The sequence below is a fragment of the Podarcis melisellensis genome, assembly GCF_964234715.1.
Source record: "Podarcis melisellensis genome assembly, chromosome: 14".
Lineage (NCBI taxonomy): Eukaryota > Metazoa > Chordata > Lepidosauria > Squamata > Lacertidae > Podarcis > Podarcis melisellensis.
Window position 1 is genome coordinate 3,495,974 of NC_138546.1, and position 27,675 is coordinate 3,523,648.

The 27,675-nt window shown below is 43.2% G+C and overlaps 1 protein-coding gene across 1 annotated transcript in view; it reads left to right on the top strand.

Annotated features, from left to right (window-relative positions):
* MAD1L1 (mitotic arrest deficient 1 like 1) overlaps positions 1 to 27,675 on the top strand; it is a 456,297-nt gene that overhangs the window by 103,851 nt on the left and 324,771 nt on the right. Inside the window, exon 11 of the mRNA XM_081889171.1 lies at positions 12,704 to 12,848. Within this exon, the coding sequence (XP_081745297.1) occupies positions 12,704 to 12,848 (145 nt within the window). The remainder of the gene's footprint in view (positions 1 to 12,703; positions 12,849 to 27,675) is intronic.

The following is a 27,675-nucleotide window of genomic DNA, read 5'->3' on the forward strand; positions in this document are numbered from 1 at the left end:
AATGATTACAACTTAAAAACAAAAATAAAATACATTAAAATAATGGAACATTAAAATATTAAAATGTAGTCTCATCGCAGGAGGAGAAGGAAAAGAAAGGAAAAAAAAGAGAGGGAGGGAATCAAATTGACTCCAAGCCAAAGACCAGGCGGAACAACTCTGTCTTACAGGCCCTGCGGAAAGAAATCAGATCCTGCAGGGCCCTGGTCTCATGAGGCAGAGTGTTCCACCATGCCGGAGCCAGAGTTGAAAAGGCCCTGGCTCTGGTTGAAGCCAATCTAACTTCCTTAGGGCCTGGGACCACTAGGGTGTTGTTATTTATGGACCTTGAGGCTCTCCGTGGGGCATACCAGGAGAGGCGGTCCCGTAGGTACGAGGGTCCTAGGCCGTGAAGGGCTTTAAAGGTCAAAAGCAGCACCTTAAATCTGACCCTGTACTCAACCGGGAGCCAGTGCAGCTTGAAAAGCACTGGGTGAATATGCTCCCATGGCAGAGACCCCGTGAGGAGCCTCGCTGCAGCATTCTGTACCCGCTGGAGTTTCTGGGACAGCTTCAAGGGCAGCCCCGCATAGAGCGAATTACAGTAGTCAAGCCTGGAGATGACCGTCGCATGGATCACTGTGGCCAGGTCGGGGCGGGAAAGGTAAGGGACCAACTGCTTGATGTGGCGAAGGTGGAAAAATGTCGCCTTGGCTGTTGCTGTAACTTGCGCCTCCATGCTTTGTGCTCCACCCTCAGTTTAACTAAAGAGATTCTAACAGATCAGTACAGTAAGCCCACAAGTTACACAGGTATTGTGTTTTGGGGACCGCCCCACAACCAAAATGGCATATAGTCAAAACACATTTGTGGGTAAGATTGCCGAAGTCCTTCTCCCCAGACACCCACCCCCTTTCCACCCCTCATTCATTCATTTGCCATGTATGTAAAGCTGAATATGCACAAGTTAAATGTGTGTAAATTGTGGGCTTATTGTATTGGCTGCCAACTGCTGGAGAGTGCTGTACTACTGATCTTTTTGTGATCTCTCCATCAACATCTGGTTAGTCACTGTGGGAACAAGATGCTGAACTAGATAGGTCTTTGCTCTATTCTAGCAGGTCACTTTGCATTCTTATCGAGCTGTTTTTATATATTTCCTTGCTTGAGCTTTGCATATTAAGTCAACAGATCTTATACTTGCCACAATAGAACCCCTGCTTCTTAAGCTGAGGGAGCCTGTATTTCTGTTAGCTCCTGAAAAGAATAAGTGTTTGCATATTGGATTTGTTTAGTGTGTTTCCATACTGTGTAAGCAGAAAATACGCCTATCATTTTTATATAGAACTAGCCATGCCTTTTTAAAGGTCACTCCTATCTCAGTCAGTTCTTAAAGTTCAGGAGGAAATAAACTGCTTAGGGTTGGCATTTTCAAGTCAAGTGTCAACTTTCTGAGCCCCAAGCCAAGGAACACAGATGAGAGAGAACAGGAGATTAATAAACCAGCTGCATGACTGATGGATCTAATGATTGGTGTGTAGGAACATACCCTTGGTCTTTTGTGTTTTTCTCCTGTGTGGGAGAGATTTGGAGGCTCCACTTTTCACTTTGCAATTCACTTTGCAAGCCTTTTATATCACCTGTTTCCTTACTCATTAGTCTGCTGACGCAAGCATAAGATTTGTCACTGCTGATAAGGAATGTTTCATGACAATGTCACTATGTGTACTCCTTTAGCCACATGGCATGTGGTTAGTAAAGGTAAAGGTACCCCTGCCCGTATGGGCCAGTCTTGCCAGACTCTAGAGTTGTGCGCTCATCTCACTCTATAGGCCGGGAGCCAGCACTGTCCGCAGACACTTCCGGGTCACATGGCCAGCGTGACAAGCTGCATCTGGCGAGCCAGCGCAGCACACAGAACACAGTTTACCTTCCCGCTGGTAAGCGGTCCCTACTTGCACCCGGGGGTGCTTCCGAACTGCTAGGTTGGCATGCGCTGGGACAGAACGATGGGAGCGCACCCCGCCGCTGGGATTCGAACCGCCGACCATGCAATCGGCAAGTCCTAGGTTAGTGGTTAGTAGGTAGGGCAAAAAAACAACAACACACCTTGTAGTTTGGGAGGCACTGGAGTAGGAAAACTGCCAAGGTGGACTTGGACACCAACCGCATTGACTTCTCTTTTGTATGTGGGGGGACAGGAAGATCAATAAGGAAATAAACAGAAAGAATGGGCTTTATTAATCGGCTGTTTTGGAGGCAGCAGGGAAGATTATAATGGAACACAGGTGCTGATCGAAAGGAACACTGAGCTTAAGCTATCTACTGTTGGCTGCTGAAGTGTTTGTATTGATTGTGGGAGATGTAGGGTACAGCAGTATCAGACCTGCTAATTGGGATCTGGGGTTGCCTCAGGGACAGGAAGAAACATGGGTTTCTGTTGTCACAGTTTTCTTCTTTTGCCTGGCTTCATATGTACCACTCTGGGGTTGCTCAGCAATGGGCATTGACTGAGAGGCCGTCAGCTCTTGAATATCCAGATTTGACAACTTGGGTCATGCTGCAGCCTCTCAGCTCCTTGGTGATATGTGAAGCATATTCAGGGGGTGTGCATTCCCCAGGCACATTTGCAATATATGCTGTAGATGGGTCATTTAAAGATACTAGAAAAGTCTTCTGCCTCTTATAAACTGCCCAAAAGATTACAGTCCAGGTACATGCACATAAGTCAGTCGTAAGTCAAATATAGAAATCTAGCATTTATAAATGCTATATGCTTATCTAGAAATATTTTCTCCTGTAGGGAGGAAGGGATCCTATTGTGGGTTGTCTCCACTCACTCCACTCTGCCAGCACAAACCTAGTTATTAGTTATATAAAAGTTTAAAGGTATTTTAAAGAGAAAAAGAAAGGCTTGTGGCATCTATTTGCAAAGAGTTTTACCACCTATGTAAGACAACCCTTTTTGTTCTATATAGAAGTGTATGCACATATGTGTGTTCTTGTGCTTGTTTGTTTGCTTGCTCCTATGTGCACACATGCATTGGTGTGCGTGTAGATCTGTAGAAATGTGGGCCATTTCAAAATGAATTGCAGATTATTGTGATTCACAATGGCCTCCTTCAGTGAGATTGTGTTGCTTTTTAATCCCAGTATATTCGACCAAAGTCTATGAAAGAGTGGGAGTAGCAATTTACTCCTCCTGTCCCCTCCCCTAAGTTACCAGTTACCTGTTATTTTAACCACTGAGTTTAAAATGCCACAGTCTTCTTGACTATATGCAAGAGGGGGAAAGCACTAATATTAGCACATTAAGAAAACTTGGAAATATATACTCTAATGACATAAATTCATTTTGTATATTGGTTGTTGTTAAATTAATAAAAGGAGGAAAATGCCACAATCTGGCATGTATTACATATTATGTGTGACATTAAATAAAATGAGGGAAAGCATTATCTTTCAGCGCCCCAAAATTGAACTAGCGTCCCAGTAACAAAGAATGTTGGACAGTCCTGAACAGCTAAGTGTCAGGCTGTATAAATGTATGTTTTTATTATATTTGTACCATATACAGGCAACTCCCCATTTTCACAGGGGTTGTGTTTTGAGGCATCGTGTGTCATCGGGACATGAGTAAGCCCACCCCATTCTGCCCACTTCTGGTGCCGAAAATGGCACACACATCAGAGGTCACACACAAATGAGGAGTTGCCTGCACCCACTTTTTCCCTTACAATAACCTTGTCAGGTAAAGCTAGGTTGCAAGCATGGCAATTTGCCAAAGGTCACTTTGGGGGCTTCATGGTTTAGAATGGAAGCTTGAATTCAAGTTCCTCAAGTTTGTAGTCTGACATTCTAACCCAGCGCTTTCCAAACTTTTCATATTGGTGGCATACTTTTTAGACGTGCATCATTTCACAACAGAATAATTCAGTTTTACTAGGAAACCGGAGGTTAAACTAACCCTTTTTCATTCCTGGGAGGAGCACAGGGAATGCTTGTGCGACACACCTACACACTGTAGCTGACACACTAATGTGTCGCAGCACAGTTTGGTAAACTCTGCTCTAGCCTCTGTACTATACAGACTCTTGTTCAGAAGGTTGTCTTCTAATTTTGAGTGTCTGTGTGCAAGTTGAAATGTTTCCTATTGGAAATATAATAATAATGCTGGGTGAGATTTATTTTTGTGACATATTTTTCCCCTTCCCTTATTGAATTGGGTGGCTCTTTCCCTCCCAATCATATGTTTGCGTTCTCATCCTGCTTATTTTCTACTGCATGTTTTCACTGTTGCTATCATTTGTGAGGAACCATCTGTTAGAAATTCTGAGGTTGGTACAACAACTGTGTCTAGTATCCAGAGACTAAAGGCTGCAGTGTAGTTACTGAGTTGAAACAATATCATTTTATTCAGGGTCAGTGAAGAGGCATCTCACAGATTGATTTCTTCTTCTTCTTCTTCTTCTTCTTCTTCTTCTTCTTCTTCTTCTTCTTCTTCTTCTTCTTCTTCTTCTTCTTCTTCTTTCTCTCTCTCTCTCTCTCTCTCTCTCTCTCTCTCTCTCTCTCTCTCTCTCTCTCTCTCTCCCCCTCCCAATTGCAAAGGACTAGCAATTTGTGAAATAAAAACACACAGATCATAAAACTGGGTGACCAGCAATGTGTGATGCTCATTTCCTGCTGGAGGACAGTAATATGCATTCAAAATTAAGTCTGATTGAAAAAGGTCAGCTCAGACAGTCCTGTGGAGTATTCATAAAGCAGTAATGAGTCATGATTCTGTGAGGGCTTTTTGTCACTAAAGTACCGTGCTGGTTTTAAGGTTTTGGGGTTAATGGTTTTTTTGTTGTAAGTTCCTAACATTTTTCTATTACTACTTGTTTTTTTTAAAATAAGTTATTGTCCTCTTGTCAGGAGCATTGCAACAAGCCTCACTGACAATCTTCCATTCAGCAGTGTTAAATCTCTCCTTTTTTTGCAGCCGCTTTCCTGAACGCCAATGTAAATGCAGTCTCAAGGCTTTTACAGTACCAGTGAGGTGTCACAGCTGCTCTTGTCCCTTGTCTCCCAGAAGCTTCTTGTACTCTCCTTTCCTTTGCTTAAACACTGTGGAGCTGAACTGCATACCTGACTGCTCAATCTTGAAAACAGCTTTTATTTCAGATTTGGCACTTGTGTTGCTGTGTGTTGTGTCCTGAAGCATGATCTCTGCTGTCTGACCTAGTGACATGAGCTAGGTAACCTGGTTACCAGCCCCGGGCCTGCAACAATGACAGGGGAGTTCTCCAGTCTTGATTTCTGCAAATACTTTTATGCATATATCAAAACAAAATGAAGCCTTTTATGTCATTGTCCCAGTCCCATGGAATGTTCTGCCAAGAGAGATTCAGGGGGTGCCTTCTGTTTCAACCTTCAAATGCCTGCTGAAAACTATGCCAGGCTTTATGTAGGCAATTACAAATACATAGTTAGTTGATGGTCTCTGATCTTAATTTTTTATGTATTTTGTTCAGTATAGATACTGTTGTAAATCACTCTGATATTTTTTGTGATATAGCATTTATTTTTGTAATTAATTAATTAATGTCTAGCCTGATAGCCATGTTGAAAGATATACAGTACTGGCATTCTGTGGGTGAGAATAACTTGTAGAATTTACCTTCTGGATGTCTCAGACAACAGAGAGAGCACAGCGGGTTGAAGAGAGGGGCAGTTTTCTTGAAGTCTGCTAGGGAGGGAAAGGGGCACAGAGGCTTCTGAGAAAGACAGGATACTAACTCAGATCCTGGATCTGGAGAAGCAAGGTGGTTGGACAGAAGGCTGAAGGGCCACAGACAGCTTATGAAAATTATGACTTACAATGTGGGTTTGAACTCTAGTGCAGAAGTGGAGAACTTGTAGCTCTCAGATACTGTTGGATTCTCAACTCTCATCAGCCCCAGCCAAGTTGTAGTCTATACATGTCTGGAGGGCCACATGCTCTCCATCCCTGCTATAATTGATGCATGGTTTTAGGGCACACTGTTTGTTTGTCCCCACTGTTTATTCTATGGTTGTTCCTAGTACCTTGTGGAGGGCACACTATTAAGCGAATAGCTATATTTTCAAAGTGTTCTGCAGCAGGAACAGATAACAGCTAGGAGGTAATGGTATGAGAAGGGATTGTGTGCTTCCATGTTGTGCCTAGGCATCAAAACTCATTCCTGAAGTGCACAACAGTGTGATTGCAGGTAAGGAATTGATGGGGTAAATTGGATTATTTATTATGGTTTGGATTGAGTTGAAATAGTGGAGGACAATTTTTCTCTCTTTCTCACTTCAAGGTCAGATGAGAGTATTTACTATTCTCTCTGTTTATCTGTGGATGCAAATTGAATTTGGTGATTCAAATTGATGAAATGTTAGAAATAAAAAACTCATCAGAGGCGACACGGAGAGAAATTACTGGGTTGAAATGGCTAGTGGGTTCACCATTCCATGTCCTGGCCTCTCCTTTGATTAGTAATTATTTCAATCTCCCCCCCTTCCATTTCATTCTCAGTTTTGTTTCAGTTGTTTTGATTTCTGTTTTTCAAGGGAAAAAATGTAATGACACTCTGACGCATTTAGATTTGGAATTGGATGGTTGCAATAGCCAGCTGCAGGCAGGCAGCTCAGACTTGAACCTGAGGGAGGCACTGTTCAACTTTCACTTTTGTAAGTTGATTTTCACTTATTAGCATCTGCGTTCAGGCTTAAAAGTCTGCCATAGTAAGCTGATGAACTTTCGGGTCCCTTCCCTCAATTGAAAGCAGGAGAATGTGAGTCATATTTTGCAGCTGATATTGGAAGAGGGACCATAGCTCAACGACAGAGCAATGCTTTGGGTGTAGAAAGTCTCTGGTTCAGTCATTGGCATCTTTATATGTAGCTGGTGATGGATAAACAAAAAGCACCTCTGCCTGAGAACCTGGAAAGCTGCTGCCAGTCAGAGTAGAGAATATTGGCCTAGATGGACAAATAATCTCACCATTTATAAAGCTGCTTCCTATATTAATCACAGATCAACACTCCAAATGTTTAATTATTCAAAACTTTTTTGTCCAAGTGCTTGACATTCACAACTTACTGTACATTTCCTTGTATTAGACAAGGTTTTTTTTTACTCCAAAATAAAGTAAAAAGTGGGGTGGGTGGGTGATCTTAGACATGGGTAGTGCAGAGGGGGGACAGGTGATTGGTTGCATCCGCAAGCAGGATCTAGCGATTGGGTGGGTGAATGGTGTCTGCTGCAAGGGTTGCTTTGTATTGGCTGCTGCTTTGTCAATCGGGTGGGTTATTGGTGGATGTGTCAAAGGCTGCTTTGGATTGGCTGCCGCTTCGGCAATTTGGCTTGCGTCACTTGTGATTGTTAGCATTTGCCAGTTGGGTGAGTGATATTCGGTTTGGCATCCTCCCCCCTGCCCCCCCAAAATTGCTCAACAACTGTGGGCAATCCTTCGCAAAAAGAAGCTCAACAACCCTGTGTCACCTCCCCCCATTTTCTTAAATTTGAGCCCCAAAATAGGGGGCATCTTATAGACGGAAAAGTACTGCATATTCTGCCCTTCCTCACAGAAGAGCCCAGGGCAGCAAACACAGTAAAAATATATATTTTTTAATAAAACAGTACTGTTTTTACAAAACAGTAAAAATATATTTAAAACAATTCCAATTTTGTGCAACCTTCTTGGTGTGTGTTCTACTATGTTATGACTGTCATTTATAGAAGTCCCTTCTGATCTGCTAACCCTGGCATTAATACCCCCACACCAGATTTTTTGTTGTTGCTGTGCAACTCTCACTGTGCCCTTTTGCACTTTTTCCATTATCATCCGTACAATAAGACAGTCACCTCAATTGCTGTTATAACAAGTAGTTAAGCAGAACAGGGATTTGTTTTTGTTTTTAGTCATTACTTTCAGTGACACCCATTGCTCTCTCTATGGAGTGGTGGGTTACTTAAAAGAAAATTATAGTAGATTGTTATGTATTTGATAGCCTGCAGTGACTTCTGTAATTTTTTTGAGGTGTGAGGGAAACTATTAAAAGGCACGTAATAGCCTCTCTATTCATTATGTCACTCATTGTCCTTGGAAAGACTGAGGACTTCTTGAAAGTGGAGTTTTATCATTAAGATTATATTAAAGTGGCCTGGAGAAAGGGAAGAGCATAGCATTAAAAGAGATACTCAGCTTGGAGCACAAAGAACCTTCATTCAATAGACTTGGGGCAGTGTGGAGCATTAATAGACTGATAAACAGAAATGGCTTTTCCTCTTTAAGGCCAGGAATATGTACTTTGAACTTGCAAAGATTTCTGGAAATGCCAGTGCTCTCATAGTTCAATGCATTCCTCAGATGTGAGGTTTAATTTTTTATGAGTTTTGAAAAAGAAAGGAAGGAAAGGTTTGGATCATGTGATGCATTGGACTTAAAAGAGCCAGGCGTTTATCCAGGAAGGGTGTGGAGGGTTATGTCTCCTCTGGGCAGTGGCATACTGGATTGAGCTGCTATAACTACTGTAAGCTTTTTCAATACTGTAAGCTGGTTTTCAATATGATGAAAATAATTAATCTAACTGCTTTTGCTTAGCAGCTAACCTGGGGACTTCTGCTGCGCCTGGTTCTTCCTTTCTGAAATTTAGGCAGTAGAAAGACCCATAGTTCTGGGTGGAAGAGGAGTGAAGCGTATTGAGCTAGGCAGCAGACCACCCAGTTGTCATAATGTGGAGTGTAATTGGATGACAGTCAATGGGAACAGGCAGAAAGGACTTAATGATAAATATTTTATCATTTTAAATCAGAACCAGTTAAGGCAGTGAAGTTCCTGTGTGAGTGTCTGGAGGCGGTTGGAGGATGGATTCAGGTTGAATCCTGACAAGACAGAAGTACTGTTCTTGGGGGACAGGGGGCGGGCTGGTGTCGAGGACTCCCTGGTCCTGAATGGGGTAACTGTGCCCCTGAAGGACCGGGTATGCTGCCTGGGAGTCATTTTGGACTCACAGCTGTCCATGGAGGCGCAGGTCAATTCTGTGTCCAGGGCAGCTGTCTACCAGCTCCATCTGGTATGCAGGCTGAGACCCTACCTGCCCACAGACTGTCTTGCCAGAGTGGTACATGCTCTACTTATCTCCCGCTTGGACTACTGCAATGCGTTTTACATGGGGCTACCTTTGAAGGTGACTTGGAAACTACAATTAATCCAGAATGCGGCAGATAGACTGGTGACTGGGAGTGGCCGCCGAGACCATATAACACTGGTCCTGAAATATCTTCATAGGCTTCCAGTATGCTTCTGATCACAATTCAAAATGTTGGTGCTGACCTTTAAAGCCCTAAACGACCTCGGTACTGTATACCTGAAGGAGCATCTCTACCCCCATCGTCCAGCCTGAACACTGAGGTCTAGCGCCGAGGGCCTCCTGGCAGCTCCCTCGCTGCGACAAGTGAGGTTACAGGGGACCAGACAGAGGGCCTTCTCACTAGTGGCACCTGCCCTGTGGAACGCCCTCCCAGCAGATGTCAAGGCAATAAGCAACTATTTTACTTTTAAAGACCACTGAAGGCGGCCCTGTTTAGGGAAGTTTTTAATGTTTGATGCTGTATTGTTTTTAATATTCAGTTGGAAGCCACCCAGAGTGGCTGGGGAAACGCAGCCAGAAGGGCGGGGTATAATATTATTATTATTATTATTATTATTATTATTATTATTATTATTATTATACTTTCATGGAGCAATAACAAGTGTTGTCAAAGCGATTGAAAAAGCACCCAAATGTAATTGCATTTGATTGAATCTAATGAACTTTGGCAATTTTTCTAAACTGAAATGCAGAAAGGAAAATACATATGAAAACATTGTAACATTATCATTTTTGGAAACTCTGTTTCTACACTAAGCTGGGGAACAGAATGTATTATTTATGATGAGGGTCACCAACCTCATGCCCACAAAAGCTTTCATTGGCACACTGCCAGGGACCCCAGACTTTGAGCTTTCTTTCTTTTTTTTAAGTAAGTCTCCAGCCCACTTATAAAGAAAGTTATGAAGCAAAATGTACAGGTACCCTTCTACATTCTGGCTTCTGTCACCTGTCAGTTTGCAAATGAATGAAGTCAAAGCTGTGATTGATAAGTGAGTTGTTTGAACACTGGTCAATAGGAATCTCTGGGGTCCTAAAGAACTGCTGTTTTCCCCTTTAGTTCACTTTTCCTGCGTCTGTCTTATATTATTGTCCTTTGATCCACCCATTTGCTGCTATATAATATTAATAATAATAAATTTTATTTATATCCCGCCCTCCCCAGCCGAAGCCGGACTCAGGGTGGCTAACAACAATCAAATAATCCCACATTCTAAAAACATTTCATTATAAAAATTATTTAAAATCAAATTGATGGCAACAGTTAAGCAAAATTCTGTGCCGATTGCCAGAGGAGGGAGTCAGGCTGCACCCTGACCAAAGGCCTGGTGGAACAGCTCTGTCTTGCAGGCCCTGCGGAAAGATGTCAGGTCCCGCAGGGCCCTAGTCTCTTGTGACAGAGCGTTCCACCAGATTGGAGCCGCAGCCGAGAAAGCCCTGGCTCTAGTTGAGGCCAGCCTAACCTCTTTGTGGCCTGGGACCTTCAGGATGTTTTTATTTGCAGACCGTAGGTTCCTCTGTGGGACATACCAGGAGAGGCGGTCCCGTAGGTATGAGGGTCCTAGGCCGTATAGGGCTTTAAAGGTTAAAACCAGCACCTTAAACCTGATCCTGTACTCCACTGGGAGCCAGTGCAGCTGGTATAATACCGGATGAATGTGATCTCGCAGTGAAGACCCCATAAGGAGTCTCACCACGGCATTCTGCCCCCACTGGTCTTAGCACTGGGGTGCTTAGTGCTAAGATAGGAGGTAAGAGATTTCTCTGGCTACTTTTTAAAGAGGACCTCTAAAGAGCAGCCAGAAGGATCTTTTATCTCCCTAAGGGCTTATCTCTGATCTTAGCATTGTGGTGGTTAATGCTGAAATGATAGATAAAAGATCACTTTGACTGTTCTGATCTTCCTGATCGGGAGATAAATGCACTCTGTCTGCTCTTCAGAGATTCTTCTCTAAAGAGCAGTGACTTTTGTTTCATGAGCAGGCCATAAGACAAAGCTTTGTAGGCTGAATGGCCACTTTCCATCTTTTCATTGGCTGGGTCTTTACTGCAGAACATGGGTTAGCCACCTTTGCTCTTAAACCAGTTAAGTTTAAGACGGGTGTTGTTTCTTTAACAATTTATGCCAATTATTTTAACTCCCACATAATTGAAACAGCATAAGTAAAATAAAATGGCACCGGCTCAACTGCTGTGGCTTCAGTGTGGATCATGGCCTGCCAATTCTATGTCTTCTCATTCTGCCAACTAGAATGAAAATTAATTGGAAGTCCAATTTTGTTTTCAGCTCTATGCATTTTTTCTCAGTTGTATCATCTAACAGCTAGTTTATCCAAGAATGACCATGCATAAAAATGGGTCTTTTCATCTGTGTTTTGATATCTGAGCAGTTGGAAGGGGGAGAATAACCATCTCTTCCCCCTTTTGAGAGTCTTTTTTTCCCTTTCTTTTTTTTGAAATTCTGGTATTCATAATAGTTTCTTAAAAGAAGATGTACATGTTACTCTATGGCAAAGGTTTCATTTTCTGTGTAACTAATTAATTAAAACAGAAAAGGGGGCAGGGGCATAGTGATGTTCCGGTTATTAAATTAGCCATTTTCTGCAGTAGATTTATAGTCTTTGTGATTAACTTTCCCACCTGGATATGACAATGGAAATAATCTATTTTACACTCTATTAAATTGGTATATGAATAGCTTCAAATTGAACTGGAACTTTCATATACATCTTTGATTCATTGAAAGATTTAAGATGTAAATATGGATCAGATGGTGGATGGAGGAGGATTTGATTGACATTCCTGGTCAGTACATGCTTAGTTTCCTATGATAACAAAAAAACAGGCCTGGAAAGAGAAAAAATATTCAGTCATATTAGAGTTGTGTTTCGGTTTGTCAGAGATACATTCATACATACAAAGTTTAGACAGAAATATCTTGTTGTAAAGAAACATATGGTTATTTATATTTATTTATTTAAAAATATTCTGCTTTTCACCATTTAAAACAATCAAAATATACAACATAAAAATTAAAACAAATTAAATATTATAAGTAAATATCAGAATTTTAAACAATATTATGAGAAAATGTTCAGGTAACACACATTATTTTCCCCAGCATGCTTGGGCACTGATAGAAAGTGTGATGTTTTAATTTTTATTCATAAATGCTATGGTTCTGAGATCTCCGGTATAGAAGGTACTCCTCACACAACTATTTGCAGCGTCTTGTGGGCATGGCTATGTTAGAAGAGAAAATACTGGAGCCACATAACAATATATTCTATTAATGGGTCTCCAAAGCCCTTTTGTACACACCCAAATAAAAGTGGGATGCAAAGGTTTACATTATGTGAAGGTGCAATGCAACAATATGCTTACGAACAACTCTTTGCCTGGTTTCTGGTGGCAAGTGAGAGTGGTTAGGGAATGAAGCTTAGAAGGGAGTTGTAAGTGGTCAGTCCCATTTTAAATGCTTTTATCCCCTGCCAATTGTAGTAAACCGCCAAGCGTCAGGTTGATAGAAGTTCAATGTTGGTAATTTTGTCTTTCCTAGTGCTAGACTATTAGAGAAGGCACGGAAGCAACTGCAAGAAGAGTTGCTGAAGACCCAGAGCCAGCTACTGGAGGAGAAGAAAAAACGTGAGCAGCACGAATCTATGGCCAGGTGCTTGCAAAAACGAGTGCAGCTGCTTATAAAGGTATGGCACCTGTATGGATCTTGTTTTTGCTTTCCATTTACTTGTTGGGAAGTCCAGAAAAGGATGAGGTTGCTACTCCTTTCTTTTATTTAGTTTTATTTAGCTGTGCGCTTATGAAAATGTGAGAAACTCTCCTACGTTTAATGATAAATCATTATTCCAAGGCAGATCACAGAAGTATAAAATAACAATAAAGCTACAAAATCAAAGTGTATTTAAATACATTGACTTCTGTAAAGATAGGTGTGTTGTAAGGTTAGCAATGCCATCCTATGAACCTGTATCCATAAGTTGATTTCAGTGGGACTTACTCCTAGGTAAGTTTTTCTAAGATTGCAGTCCAAAGCTTTTATGTATTTACTGTACTTACCTACTTGTAGCCTGTTCCATCCCAATGGCTCAGGTTAGTTACTTACGCTAAAACTAATGTCATCAGGGCGGTGTGTGTGTGATCTATCACGGGTGATGTTGTTGTTGTTTAGTCGTTTAGTCGTGTCCGACTCTTCGTGACCCCATGGACCAGAGAACGCCAGGCCCTCTGTCCTCCACTGCCTCCCGCAGTTTGGTCAAACTCATGCTGGTAACCTCGAAAACACTATCCAACCATCTCGTCCTCTGTCGCCCCCTTCTCCTTGTGCCCTCCATCTTTCCCAACATCAGGGTCTTCTCCAGGGAGTCTTCTCTTCTCATGAGGTGGCCAAAGTACTGGAGCCTCAGCTTCACAATCTATCCTTCCAGTGAGCACTCAGGGTTGATTTCCTTCAGTATGGAGAGGTTTGATCTTCTTGCAGTCCATGGGACTCTCAAGAGTCTCCTCCAGCACCAGAATTCAAAAGCATCAATTCTTTGGCGATCAGCCTTCTTTATGGTCCAGCTCTCACTTCCATACATCACTACTAGGAAAACCATAGCTTTAACTATACGAACCTTTGTTGGCAATGAACCTTTGCTGGCACGGGTGATGTAGAGATGATCAAATTCATTGTTTAAAGTTAACTTCTGAATCTTGGTTTTGGGTTTGGATGTGACCTGAAACTATGGTTAACCGTGGCTTTCTCATGCACATGTTTTGCTCATGCACAAAGGGAGGAGCAAAGTGATTAAAAAGAAGGGGAAATGCCAATAATTACAGTAAATCACCATCAATTCACTGCAAATACAGCAACCTTCAGTACAGGGATCGTAAATTAAACATAAAAGTTAATAAAACTTGTGCAAGTGTCTAAATAGGTATCTGTCAGGATGCTGTCAGTGGCTCCCGGCTGATTGCCCAGGAAAGTATAATGACAAGGAAAGGTTTCTTACCATCTTTTTTTTATTTCAATATTTACAGAGAGATGCTATAGAAACCAGCCTCTTGGATAATGGCATTGTCCCGAGTGAATCTCCACCCCCTGTCTCTTCCACATTCTCATTCGTCACTTCTATGGGTGCTGCTACGTGCCCTCTGTCTTTGAGCTCTTTGCTCACCTACTTTCAAGGTTCTGGGAGATGGAGGGTCTGGGATGCTTTCTAATGACACTGTGTCAGTCAGCTGCTGTTCCGCTTCTGCCTCCTCCTCCTCTCCCATTATTTCCCAACTTTCCCCCTCATCTGCCTCTGAGCTGTGACCTCTCACAAACCACTGTTGTAAATCTATACTGTCTTCCTCTTCCTCCTCCCTGGAAGGGTCAGGATGGGGAGGCAGTTTCCATCATTCCTCATCTGCCCAGTTCCTGATAGTATCCACATGAGATTGATGCATATATGAAATATAGGTAGGTAGCCGTGTTGGTCTGCCGTAGTCGAAACAAAATAAAAAAATTCCTTCCAATAGCATCTTAGAGACCAACTAAGTTTGTTAAGAGATCCTTATTCAAGCAGTTGAAGAAGTGTGCATGCACACGGAAGCTCATACCAATAACAAACTTGGGTGGTGCTACTGGAAGGATTTTTTAAATTTTATATGAAATACTGGCATCTTCACCGCTTACACACATTCTACTTGCATGCAACCGCTGTATGATACCGTGGCAAAATAAATTAATAATTAGAATCATATCAGGAAATGGCAGGAGAGAGCTGAAGAGTTATTGTGGCTCACGAGGAGACCCTCCCCGGAGCCCGAAGAGGATGTCTGTGAGGGTAGAAGAAGCCTCAGAGAGACTGCCATCGGAAAGGGGGAGGGAGGCATGGGAATACAGAGAGCCTCCCACACTTCTGAGGAGCAGCTCCTCCTCCAACAGTGCCGAAAGCCACACCTCCAGTGGAGCAGAGGGGGAAGGGGGGAGCCGGGCGAGGGGAGGGCTCAAAGATGTGACTGAGAGCCCAAGCCCCTCACCTAGCCCGCCCGGCCAGGAAACAGTCACACTGTTTGCATCGCCTAGTTTACGCAGAGGGGTGAAACATAAGGAAGGGAGGCAGAGATTTGGGGTGTCTAAGTTCTTATGCTAAGGGGGGGGGAGGACCGGAAGGGGCCACTCCCGGAGTCTGCAAGTGACTGAGACAGACACGAACCTTCTGATTCTGTACTGTAAATAGTTTACACAAATAAAAACCTGCTAAAGACAGGTCGGAGTCCTGCCTGGTTACTCGTGAGCAACCAACACACCGCCTGACAGAACCTTTTAAAACTGCACTGATTTTAACAACTGACATCAAAATTGCACTGATTTTTTGTTTGTTTGTTTCTTAGAATTTGTGTGTAGAGCCAAATATGAGGTTCTAGCATTATACTTTATAAATGAAATGGGCATTTATTTTCCAATTAGTTAAAGGAAAACACACTTTAGTAGCTGTGATTCCAGAAGATACTAAATGACACACAGGGGAGAAAAGTAGTCAAACAATGCAGAGACTACAGATGTTGATATGCCAGTGACCTCAAGATACCAGCAGTCTTTGTAATCTATATCTGTGATTTTTTCATCTCTGTCTTTCTAAAAGCACGCACCTGGCATCTTGTTCAGATATTGGTTTTATCTTCTTTGCAATATAGGAGGATCCAAATGACAAGCTGACATGGGGGGTTGATTTAAATCTGATTGCATGAAGACTCTCTGGAGAGTTGTTTGTGTACTGGCTCACCACACAGAAGTTAACAGTTTTTATCATAGAGTTGCAAACCATCCATCTGTGACATAGATGTAGACAGACTGTAACATCAGTGTTGTGAACTACTAAACATATCTTGAATTCTATGCAGCCCGCATTAAAGTATCCACTCCATCAGTGGTCATTTTATTCCACCTTTTCAACTGATACATATAATGAAATATGGGATAAGTACATAAACACTGTTTTCTTGGCACAGCTTGCTATAACCCTAGGACAAAGGTTTTCATTTTAATTAAAATAAACTGATCATATAGTTTGATATTAAATTGAGCAAATATATCACCTGTTAAAAATAATAATTTTACACTGAAAGCTTTATAACCCAGACTGATATTTAATGATCTAATTAGTAGCTTCTCTGGTAGACTGTGTTGCTGTGAGTATCACTGAAAATGGAAAAGGGGAGGGGAAAATAAGAAACTTGATTGTCCTTGGCCAGGCATAGGCAAACTCGGCCCTCCAGATGTTTTGGAACTATAACTCCCATCACCCCTAGCTAACAGGACCAGTGGTCAGGGATGATGGGAGCTGGAGTCCCAAAACATCTGGAGGGCCGAGTTTGCCTGTGCCTGTCCTTGGCTCCTTCAGAATAATATAGTGAATCTTGTAAATACAGAAATGCATACTTGGAAGAAACTGTCTTATTCATGGATAGTGATGCATTTCTAAGCCATCAAGCTTTTGTTGAGGATAAGGCTATTAATGGCTACTAGTCAGAGAAGCTATATACTACTTTTGGAACCAGCATTGCTTTAGATACACTGTACAAAAGGTGTATAGATGCATGTTAGAATACACCAAGTAGTCAAGCAACCAGTTCCCCAAAGTGGTCAGCCAAAGCATGCCTAATTATCTTCTCACTTCTCCCTGTGGCAGAATATTCCATTTGATAATTATGCATTGTGTGCAGAAGCATTTCATTTTATCTGTCTGAACCTACTGCCAATCACCTTTCTTCATGAATAGAATGAAATTTAATTAATTTTAACTTTTACCTCCACTTTTAACAACAAGGAGACTTAAAGCAATTTAAAAACACAATATACAGCAATATCACCATATTAAAATGCAACTAATAGAGCTAAAAGAAATTGGAACCAGCAACAGAAGAATAAGTAAGATAAGCTGAACAACTGATGAAACAGGAATGCCTTCGTTGCATGCCTGAAGGCAAGTAGCTAGGGAGCCAACCGGGCTTCCCAAGGAAAGGAGATCCATAACCTTGGTGCCACTGCCAGGAGATTTGATCCTTAGGCATTGGAGGGTGGAAGAAAATGTAGCTGCAAAGACACTCTCACTTGATTTCTTTCCCATATTTCAAAGACTCTTCATTGTGGATTTTTAAAAATTAGCTTTATAGTTGTGTCCATTGCTAAGACTATGACATTTAATATGGGGAAAGACCATAGCTTAGTGGTGAGTAGGCTGAAAGCAAAGAGTGAGGTTACCACAACTTCCATCATAGAGCTTCAGTATGCTGATGACAATGTAGTGTGTGTACACTCAGAGGATGACCTCCAAACCATCCTGGATATATTCGCAGAAGCTTACAGAATGCTTGGCTTATTGTTCAACATTCAGAAGACCGGAGTGCTACACCAACAAGCACAAAACAACCCGTCTGCAGCACCACAAATCAAACTCAATGGTGTAACTTTCGAAAGTGTCGAACACTTCTCCTACCTGGGCAGTTATCTTTCCACAAGGGCCAACACTGATGCCAAAATCCACAATCGCCTTGGCTCTGTGAGTGCAGCTTTCTCCCAATTGAAGTGCAGAGTGTTTGAGGACCAGGACATTTGTAGGGAAACCAAAATGCTTGTTTACAAAGCTATTGCACTACCAACCTTACTGTATGCTTGTGAAACATGGACTACTTATAAATGCTATCTCCAACTCCCTGAAAGATTCCATCGATGGTGTCTCCGAAAATTTTTACACATCACTTGGGAAGACAGACAAACTAATACCAGTTTACTGGAAGAAGCAAAAATCACCAGTGTCGAAGGAATGATTCTTCAACATTAGCTTCATTGGACTGGTCATGTTGTGCAGATGCCTGATTATCATCGTCCAAAGCAACTACTCTATTCCAAACTTAAAAATGGAAAGCATAATGCTGGAGATCAACAAAAGAAGTTTAAAGACTCTCTCAAGGCAAATCTAAAAAAAATGTAGTATAAATACTGACAGTTGGGAAACACTGGCCTGTGAGCGCTCCAATTGAAAAACAGCCTTTACCAAAGGTGTCGTGGACTTTTAAGACACTCGAACTCAAGATGAAAGGAAGAAATGTGATAAGAGGAAGCCACGTTTGGCAAACCCTCACTGTGATCAACTCCTGCCCAGAAACCTATGTCCCCACTGTGGAAGGACGTGTGGATTCAGAATTGGCCTCCACAGTCACTTACGGACTCACTGTTAAAGTCCATGTTCAGACAGTTTTACTCAGCTACGAGTGATTGCCAAAGAGGAAGAGTGTTGGAACACATGCTTTGCATAGAAAAGGTTCCAAGTACAAATCCCTCATGTCTCCTGGTTGGGTTGGGAAAGATTTCTGCCTTAAACCCTAGACAACTTCTGCCTGCCAGCATGAGTGATACTGAGTTAGAAGGACCCATGGTCTGATTTGGTATAGGATAGCGTCTTATATTCTGTGTTCCTAGGACAGCACATTCTTCATCTGGAAAACAAATGCTGAAATGGCTCAGTCATTTCTGGGGGCAGGGAGGTTATTCTTGTTGCAGGGTTTTATAACACTAGTGTGAAATCTTCAGTCAAGTTTGAGTGATTCTGCTTGTGGCAGGGGGAAGGTTTTCACATGCAAATTTTGGCTGTCACAGTTGCACATTTAATGAACATTAAGGTTATCAGTCATTTATATGTGCACTGCAAATCAGGAGGCAGCCTGTAGGGAGGAAATTGTTTTAATTAAGACTAGGTTGAGCACCTCGAGGTATTTGATCCCTGGCTGTTTCAAAGTGCCAGTGCTGATAGAGAAGGAACTAACAAATAGAGAATTAGTCTATTATCCAAAGTCCCACCTAGACACAGTCAGTTACAGTTAAGGAGGACTATTTTTCTCTCTGTGGTTCATGTTCTAAAGGAATACTTTTTTTTACATTAAAAAACAGAAAATCCATTTAACTTCAAGAAGTAGTTCATACACACTTTTTTCTTTCTGTCCACGTTTACTGAGCTTGTTTTATAACCTAACAACACCAAATGGAGAGCATTCAGGGTTTCTGCTGGCCACTTTCCTGCCATTTGCCATTTAAATAGTTCTAGCTCACTATAAATCATGCTCTCAGAGCAGGGCTAACTCCTGGTTTGAGAACCCAGGCAGGGTGCTATCCTGTGGGCACTATTTTATATTGATGGACTCCTGAAGCTTACTTGGCAGTAATGGTGACAGCTGTTCTCCAAGGGTGGATAGGAGCTTCTATTTTAATTTCCCACAATGCTCTGAAGTACCAAACATTGTGTCAATCCTGGCTATTTTGGGAAATTAAAGAGAGACTCACAGACTTAGTTACCTGATGTGGATGGCATATTGGACCCCTGGCTGCTGCCCCAGGATACCATGTGCTGACACCAGACCTGTCTGTATTAGTGGCAGTCATCTTGCTCTTATACAACCAGCATTTTGGCAAACAAATAAGCTTTCAGTTGTTGCTGAATTTAGGTCAGGTAATAATAAGAATTCTGGAGCAATTAACAGTGCATCAAGTTCTGTTAAGCCAAACTGGTTAACACTTCTGGACTTGTGTTTTTGATAAACATGACATTTTGCCTGATATTGTAGTTACTGGCTGTATGTGTATGCCATGCTAAACTATAGTTTAGTGAGAAATGCATGAACTGAATTGAGCTGCAATGAGCTTTAAGCACCCACACTCCTTTTTGCTTCTGATTTTCATTGTCCACAACTTGCTGCATTGTCTGGACCCAGAACTATTGTTAATATTGTGGTTCATTTAAACAAGCCAACTTCAGCTGGCACAAGTCTCTGTTAAGCAGAAGTGGAAGTTTCCAAAGTCCTCCTCTGTAGCCAATAACGTGGCCAGTGTTTGCTGTAAAGCTGATACCCAATTCTGGTAGATACTCTTTCAAAAACTGAGATGTTAGTCTGTTGCTTGTAAGTATTCTATTTCAATGATAAGTTTTTATAACCAGACAAGAAAGTAAATTCCTTTTAGCTGTGCTGAACCAAAAACATTGTTTGTAATCTGGCCCAGCAATAAGCATGACATAATGTATTTTCCACTTTCTTGAAAATCAGGACAACAAATACACTGGTCAACCAACTGTAGCAGCTTATTTATGCTGAGTATCTGGAAGGCATCTTCTCAACTGCCAATGCTAATTGTATGAATAACCCTTCCAGAGCCTAGAGCTGAAAACATTATCAGAAAATGGTGTTGCAGTATTGAAACTGCTCCTTAAACATGGTTTCTTAAACACTGAGAAGAAGAAAAAATACAAAAATATACTGGATATTAGAGTTGTGTTTTTCTCCCCAGGTAGATTGCATAGCAGATTCTTGTTTTGAAATGTAGGGTGGGGAGAACCTTGTCATGGGAGCGGCCTTGAATAAGTTCAGTGAATTAGAGTTTTACATTTAAAGCTGAAATGTGTTTCTCAAACGGACACTCCTAGAACCTGCACCATTTCCATGGACTGATAAGGAATTCCCTAGAGGTTAGATTAGGTAGCAATCTTGTAGATTTTTGACCACCTTGCCTGGTATTGGCAGAACAGCTCAGGGTGGAAGCATTTTTTGCTGGTTTCCGTGCCTTGTGCAGAGCTTGTGTCGAACATGGCCAATGCTATGCACATCACTATCTTGTGTCACTTGTGTCTTTCCATCTAAGAGAATTATGGACATTGCATACAATTAAGTCTTTCTGCATAATATGTTGCACTCCCCAACCCAAATGTAACAGCTGCAAGGCTCATTCTTAATGGCCTTTTTTGCAATCTCCATTCTTGCCAGTACCTTTTCTATTAAAGCTGTGATGAGAATTGCTCAGCACTCCAAATGTAATATTGCTGTCATTTTATATTGTGGCAGGATAACTTATGCTGATTGATGGTGTGTTTCATCATTATATTCATCACGAGACATTACTTGCCTGCTTGACATTTAGAAACCTCATGTTTGGAATGTGCAGTTTTATTTTGAGACCTTTATTAAACAACTCAAGTCTAAGAGTTTAATTGTTACTGATAGCTAAGAGTATAATTACCTTGGTGAAATATCATGACTATATTAAGCAAATGGAGATTGGCTTTCCAGACTTAGGTGAACACAAAACCATTTTTCTTGTTTGATATTGGCTGTTTTGAGAGAGAGTCTAATATCATTCTCAAGTGCAGTTTGCAGCATGTCTTTAAGGAAAATGAGCAATGAGATTTAAAAGGGCTGTGTTCCAGGAAGAAGTTGTTGCAATTTGAATTTAATACTTGGGAAGTTTACAAAGCTAAATGTAATTAGGACTGTTCTTCAAAGGGAAGCAAAATATTATAAATAGAGGCATGGTTCCAGACCTCTGTATTTCTGGATAGTGGATATGGAAACATGTCCCCCTCCCCTGTTTTTTATTACTTGCATAAATGGCTGGTGCTCATTCCGTGAGCAACAGAGGCAATGCCACTCTTGGCTCTGTTAAGCCCATGCTAAAGTCTTAAGGGTTGCACATACACATAAGTGGCTGTGCTACTGAACTGCAGGTAAATGAATGGTATTGAATTCTATTTTCCAATTTTAGTGGGGAGTGCTTAGGTTGGTTGGTGCTTAGCAGGAGTGATCCTGCACTGTATTGGTCATAGTCCATGTGTTTGTAAACCACATTTCCTACAAATAAATTTGTGCTTTGCAGACTCTTGTTTGGGTACCTGATAAAATAGTGACTAGATTGTTCAAATTGCTGTTTAGCTTTGTTTCCTCTGGGTTGGTTTTAAAGCCTGCTTGTAAAGATGAATTTAGAAATGAGGCAGCGGAGTTGAGGAAAATAGGAAAGCAAGGATGGCCCCTTCCGCTCCCAGTTTGGGCACCTGTACTAAAAATCCTTGGAAAAGTCATTCTAAAGTCTCAGCTGAAAGAGCAAAGCAAAACTGTGAAAGTTTTAAAAGGCTTTTAAAAATTAAGGTTGAGCAGGGATCAGAGCAAGTGAAGCCATGTGGCTCGCAGGAATCGAACACTCGTGAGTCAGGGCAGCAGAGCCTCCAAGGAGAGATGTATCTCTGTGTGCACATGCCCTGAATCTGCATGCTGGACCCTGCAGGGCTCTTGGAAAAGGCGTTACAGTGGCAGTGAATGACCTTTTGGGTTCTTTGCTTTTTAAAGGCAAAGTGTCTCCTTTTCCTTTTCCTCCAGCTTTCACGTTATCTGTTAACATCAATTTATGGCTAAGGTGTTTTAATACCCGAGTGATAGGAGCCATTTATGTGGCATTAAATAAAAATAAATACTGTGGTCCACCCTGCAGGGCTTCTTCAGGGCTTTAAGAGTAGTTCTTCATCCAGAATGGCTAATGGATTCTGCTTTCTCCTAAGCAAAGGGACATTAATATCTTGCTCACTGCTAGAAGGTTAGTTTATGAAAATTAGAAATACATGAACAAGAGAGAGATTTATTTGACCTTCATTATCCATATCTCTCCTGGGAAGCACAATCTTCTGCGGTTCCAGAAGCTAGAATATTTTATATCCAGTAAAGAGAAACCAGATTATTCCAACGTTATGGCTCAGAATTTCAACATACCAGAGTCAGGTAATTCAGAGTAAAGCACTTTATGCATCTGTTCTACTCATGGCTTGTCACAGTAGAACACTCATACTTCATACTGTCACAGCGGTGTGTGTCTGTGTCTGTGTGTGTGTAAAAGAAGATACTTATTGGTGGTAGAGGAGGAAGAGTCATAGCTGAGGAAAATGGAAGCGAATAAGACACAAAGTGACAGGGGATGTTGGTATTCATACTAGTGGGTGGAAGGTAGTCAGACAGACCTGATATGAGTTACTGGGTAATTTGTGGCTTTGTGGCCTAAACTAAAATTCCTCCACTAGTTGGCTTTGAGTTAGCTCAGAAGTAGTTTCTGCCGGCATGTGTAAGGGTGAAGATGAGGATGTGTCATAAGAAGAGGTTGCAATTCCTTGTTTGGAATGACATAGTTCAGTTTCTGGCTGTGAGAGAGAATCGAGTTCCTTGCTTGGGGCTGCAAAGCAAATTAGACCTGAATTTTGCATCTGAGGACTTGGAGGCAAATATATATATTTATCTATATTTAATCCATATATGGAGTGGGATCAACTATGCAGAATGGCTTCATTCAAAACCTTTATCATATGTACCAACAATGGAGAACTGAGGGTGCCCCCAGATGTTTTTGGGCTTACAGCTCAAACAGCTCCAGTTGCTGTGTTTGATGGAAGTTGTGGGCTAGCAACATCTGGATGGCCACAATGGCCACTGATTCGCCATCCCTGACATATATACTTCTCTCATTTTGGACTCCACTTGCTATTACAATGGTACCTCAGGTTAGAAGCACCTCGGGTTACAAACACCTCAGGTTACAAACACCGGGTTACAGACTCTGCTAACCCGGAAGTAGTACCTTGGGTTGAGAACTTTGCCCCAGGATGAGAACAGAAATTGCACGCCAGCGGGACAGTGGCAGCATTAGCTAAATTGGTACCTCAGGTTAAGAATGGTTTCAGGTTAAGAACAGACCTCTGGAATGAATTAAGTTTGTAACCAGAGTGTGATGGGATAATGAGCTGCTTGTGCGTAAAAGCTTGATCCCTCTGGTGTTTGGCAGTTCAGCCAAACCGAGGCACTAACGGAGCCTCCCAAGGCATGACTCCGTTAGTCGCTGGTAGAATCTGACAGTGGGCGTCTACGAAATTTACGCCAACATAAAAGTTGTTTCACGGACATGCGCCTTCGTGACTCTCTACGTGACAGCTTCCGGCGAAGGGTGGGAGTTGCCAACGGGGGTCTTGTTACCTCTGCACTATTCTCACTAGAAGTATCCCAGAGCCCTCCCTCCTCCGACTCCCCTTTTGCCGGAGCTTCTGCTCTCCCCCTGCTGGTTCCCTCCTCCGCTGCAGAATCTCTCCGAGTCTGCTGGAGCCTCTGCACCAACTCTCTTTCCGATGACAGTTCCCTGACATCCACCTCCCCCTCAGGGCCCCCTTCACCCCCCGCGTCCTCTCCCACTGGCGGTGAGGGCGGAAAGCCCCTAAAGGAACTCTCCTCGTCGTCCGAGGATTCAAACACTTCTAACCATGGCGTACCGTCTCTCTCCCCGTCTTCCTCTTCTTCGTCGGAGTCGGCTTCCTCACCCACCCCTGACTCTGGGAACCCTCCAAACTCTCCTTCCTCATCAGTGGTCCCAAAGTGTTCCCTTCTAAATCGTGCCACGGGTTGCGGTTTTTTTGGGAAACGCCGATGAAACGTTTCTATTAAAACCTCGTCATTGACTACCTCAGCGGGTACCCAAGTGTTTTCCGACTCTACTTCCCCCTCCCATTCTACCAGATATTCCACCTGATCCCCCTTCCACCTGGAATCAATGATTCCTGCCACGTTCATGTCGCGTTCTCTCTCTTCTATCACGGGCGTTCGGGAGACCTCTCTCTCACGCTCCCCCCCCATTCACGTCCCTCTCGGTACAGCAACAGTAATGACCTGTGAAATACTGGGTGCAATTTCATGTGACTGGGCAGTCTGAGTTTGAATGCTACTGGGTTCACCTGCTGTATGACCTTAAAGGGTCCCAATCTTTTGGGTTTCAGTTTCTTACAACCCCCCTTGAAAGGTAGTCCCTGGGTGGATAGCCACACCCGGTCTCCCACCCTTATAGTTTCACCTTCCCTCCTATTTTTGTCTGCTTGCTTTTTATATTCTTCCTTGGCTCTCTCTAAGTTAAGTTGTAGCTGACGGTGGATGGCTTCCATCTCTTCAACAAAATGTTCCGCCGCCGGCACACTCCACCTCTCCTCTCCTTCCCCTGGAAATGCCCTGGGATGACACCCATAATTTGCCAGAAAGGGACTCAGCCCTGTGGACACGTTCTCAGCGTTGTTGTAGGCAAATTCTGCCAGAGGTAACTTATCTACCCAATCATTTTCTCGGTCCTTTACATAACACCTCAGGTATTGTTGTAAAATCCCGTTTGCCCTTTCCGCTTGCCCATTTGTTTCCGGGTGCCGGGCAGTGGAGAAATTGATTTCCACGTGCAGTAAGCTCATAAGTTTCCTCCAGAACCTGGAAGTAAACTGTTTCCCTCTGTCGCTGACCACCCTCAAGGGGGCGCCATGCAACCGGAAAATATGCTCTACGAACAACTTGGCGGTTTCCTCCGCTGTGACCGCATGAGAACAGGCTATAAAATGACACATCTTAGTTAATAGATCTACCACTACCATGACCGCCGTTTTGCCCTTGGATTTTGGCAGGTCCGTCATAAAATCTATGGAGACTGCCTCCCATGGCCTTTCTGGTGTGGGTAAGGGTTGTAAGAGCCCCGCTGGCGCCACCCTCTCCCCTTTCGCTCGCTGGCACCTGTCGCAACCCCTGACATATTCCCGTACATCCTCCCTCACCTTGGGCCACCAAAATTCCCTGGTAACCAACCACATGGTTTTGTGCTGTCCAAAATGCCCCGCTGTGGGGCTATCATGCAACTGCTTGAGTACTCTGCCCCTCAGTTCCCCATCGGGTATGTACAGTGCCCCTTTGTAATACAACGCCCCACTCTTTTCTTCAAACCCCCCTGTGTTCTCCGCTGTCCTCCTGAGTTCTCTGAGTTTCTCTTGGGCATATTCGTCGTTCTCCGTACCCTCTAACAGTTCTTTCTGCCCCACCAAAGCCGCCCCACACACCCAGCGGTCTTCAGGGATTACGTGCCTTGCTTCCGGCGCCCCCTCCCCCTCTAAGTACTCAGGCTTTCTGGAAAGAGCGTCCGCCCTTACGTTCTCGGACCCTGGCACGTAACGAATCTCAAAATTGAATTTGGAGAACTCCTGGGCCCATCTCACTTGTCTCTGGTTCAGCACTCGGGCTGTTCTCCAGTACTCCAGATTTTTGTGGTCAGTCCGGACTTGAACCTTGTGCTGCGCCCCAATCAGCAAGTGCCGCCATCTCCGGAATGCTTCATGAATGGCGAGCAGTTCTCGGTCGTATACTGTGTAGTTCCTCTCGGATTTGTTCAACTTCCGCGAGAAGAATGCACACGGTCTCCATTCAGACGCATCTTTCCCCGGCTGGAGAAGCACGGCCCCTACCGCTCGGTCTGACGCGTCCGTCTCCACTCGCATTGGTTGCCGTAGATCCACGTGCAAAAGTTGCTCCTCCGACGCAAACGCTGCCTTTAAGCGTTCGAATGCCCCTTGCGCTTCTTCCGTCCAAGCAAATTTTTTCTTGCTGCTAAGACAATCCGTGATGGGCGCTGTTAAATGGGCAAAGTTCTTGATGAACTTCCTATAGAAGTTTCCGAAGCCCAGGAACCTTTGCACGTCCTTCTTGGTCTTTGGTGTTTTCCATTCCAGTACCGCTTGAACCTTGCCGGGATCCATAGCCAACCCCTTGTCAGACAACCGGTACCCCAGGAATTCCACCTCCCTGCTATGAAACTGGCATTTCTCCAGTTTCACCCACAGCCGATTTTCTCGCAGTTTGCTCAGTACTTCTCTAACATCTCGCACATGCTGCTCCTCATTCTCTGAGTACACCAGGACGTCATCTAAGAACGCCACGCAGTTCTTGTAGAGCAATGGCCCCAGGACGTGATTCATAAATGATTGAAAGCAGGCGGAGCCTGCTTGTAATCCAAAAGGCATAACTAAGTACTCAAACGCCCCCAAGGGGGTGAACATAGTGGTTTTCCACTCATCCCCCTTCCTCACACGTATCAAGTTATATGCCCCCCTAAGGTCCAGCTTGGTAAAAATCTTCCCTTTTCTCACCCGTGTCAGAATGTCATCAATTCTGGGCATAGGGAAAGTCACTGGTTCTGACACAGCATTTAGGGCCCTGAAATCACACACAAGCCTGGGTTTGCCCGTGTTTTTTTTGTCCACAAAGAACACTGGGCTGCCCCCCACCGCTCGTGACTCTCTGATGAAACCTCGCTTGAGGTTCTTGTCAATGAACTCCCTTAACTCCTGCATCTCACGGTCTGACATGGCATACAGCTTGCCCACTGGCAATTGTGCTCCTGGGAGTAAGGTGATTTGACAGTCAAAGGGTCTGTGCGGGGGCAGTTTATCTGCTTCCTTTTCACTGAAGACGTCAACCAAATCAGCGTATTGTGGTGGCACCTTCCCCTTGTCAGTCACTTCCATCCCTGCTAGAGTGGCTCTGGCCCCTGCCTGACCCTCTCCCTCCTTGCAGTGTTCTAGGCAATGTGCTGAACCAAAGGAAACAACCCTCTGATGCCAGCCTACTAGCGGATCGTGTAGTGCCAGCCAGCTCATTCCCAGAATGATGGGAGCTCCTCCCAAGGTGGCTACATTAAACGCTATCAGTTCTGTGTGTCTTGCCACCCTCATAATCATTGGTACAGTCTGTTGGCTCACTTCTCCCCCCAACAGTTCCCTCCCATCAATCGTGGTTACTTGCAAAGGCTTACTTAATGGGAGGGTTTGTATCTGGTGTTCAGCAGCAAACTCCTTACTCATGAAATTACAGGAGCTGCCTGAATCCAATAGCGCTTTTATC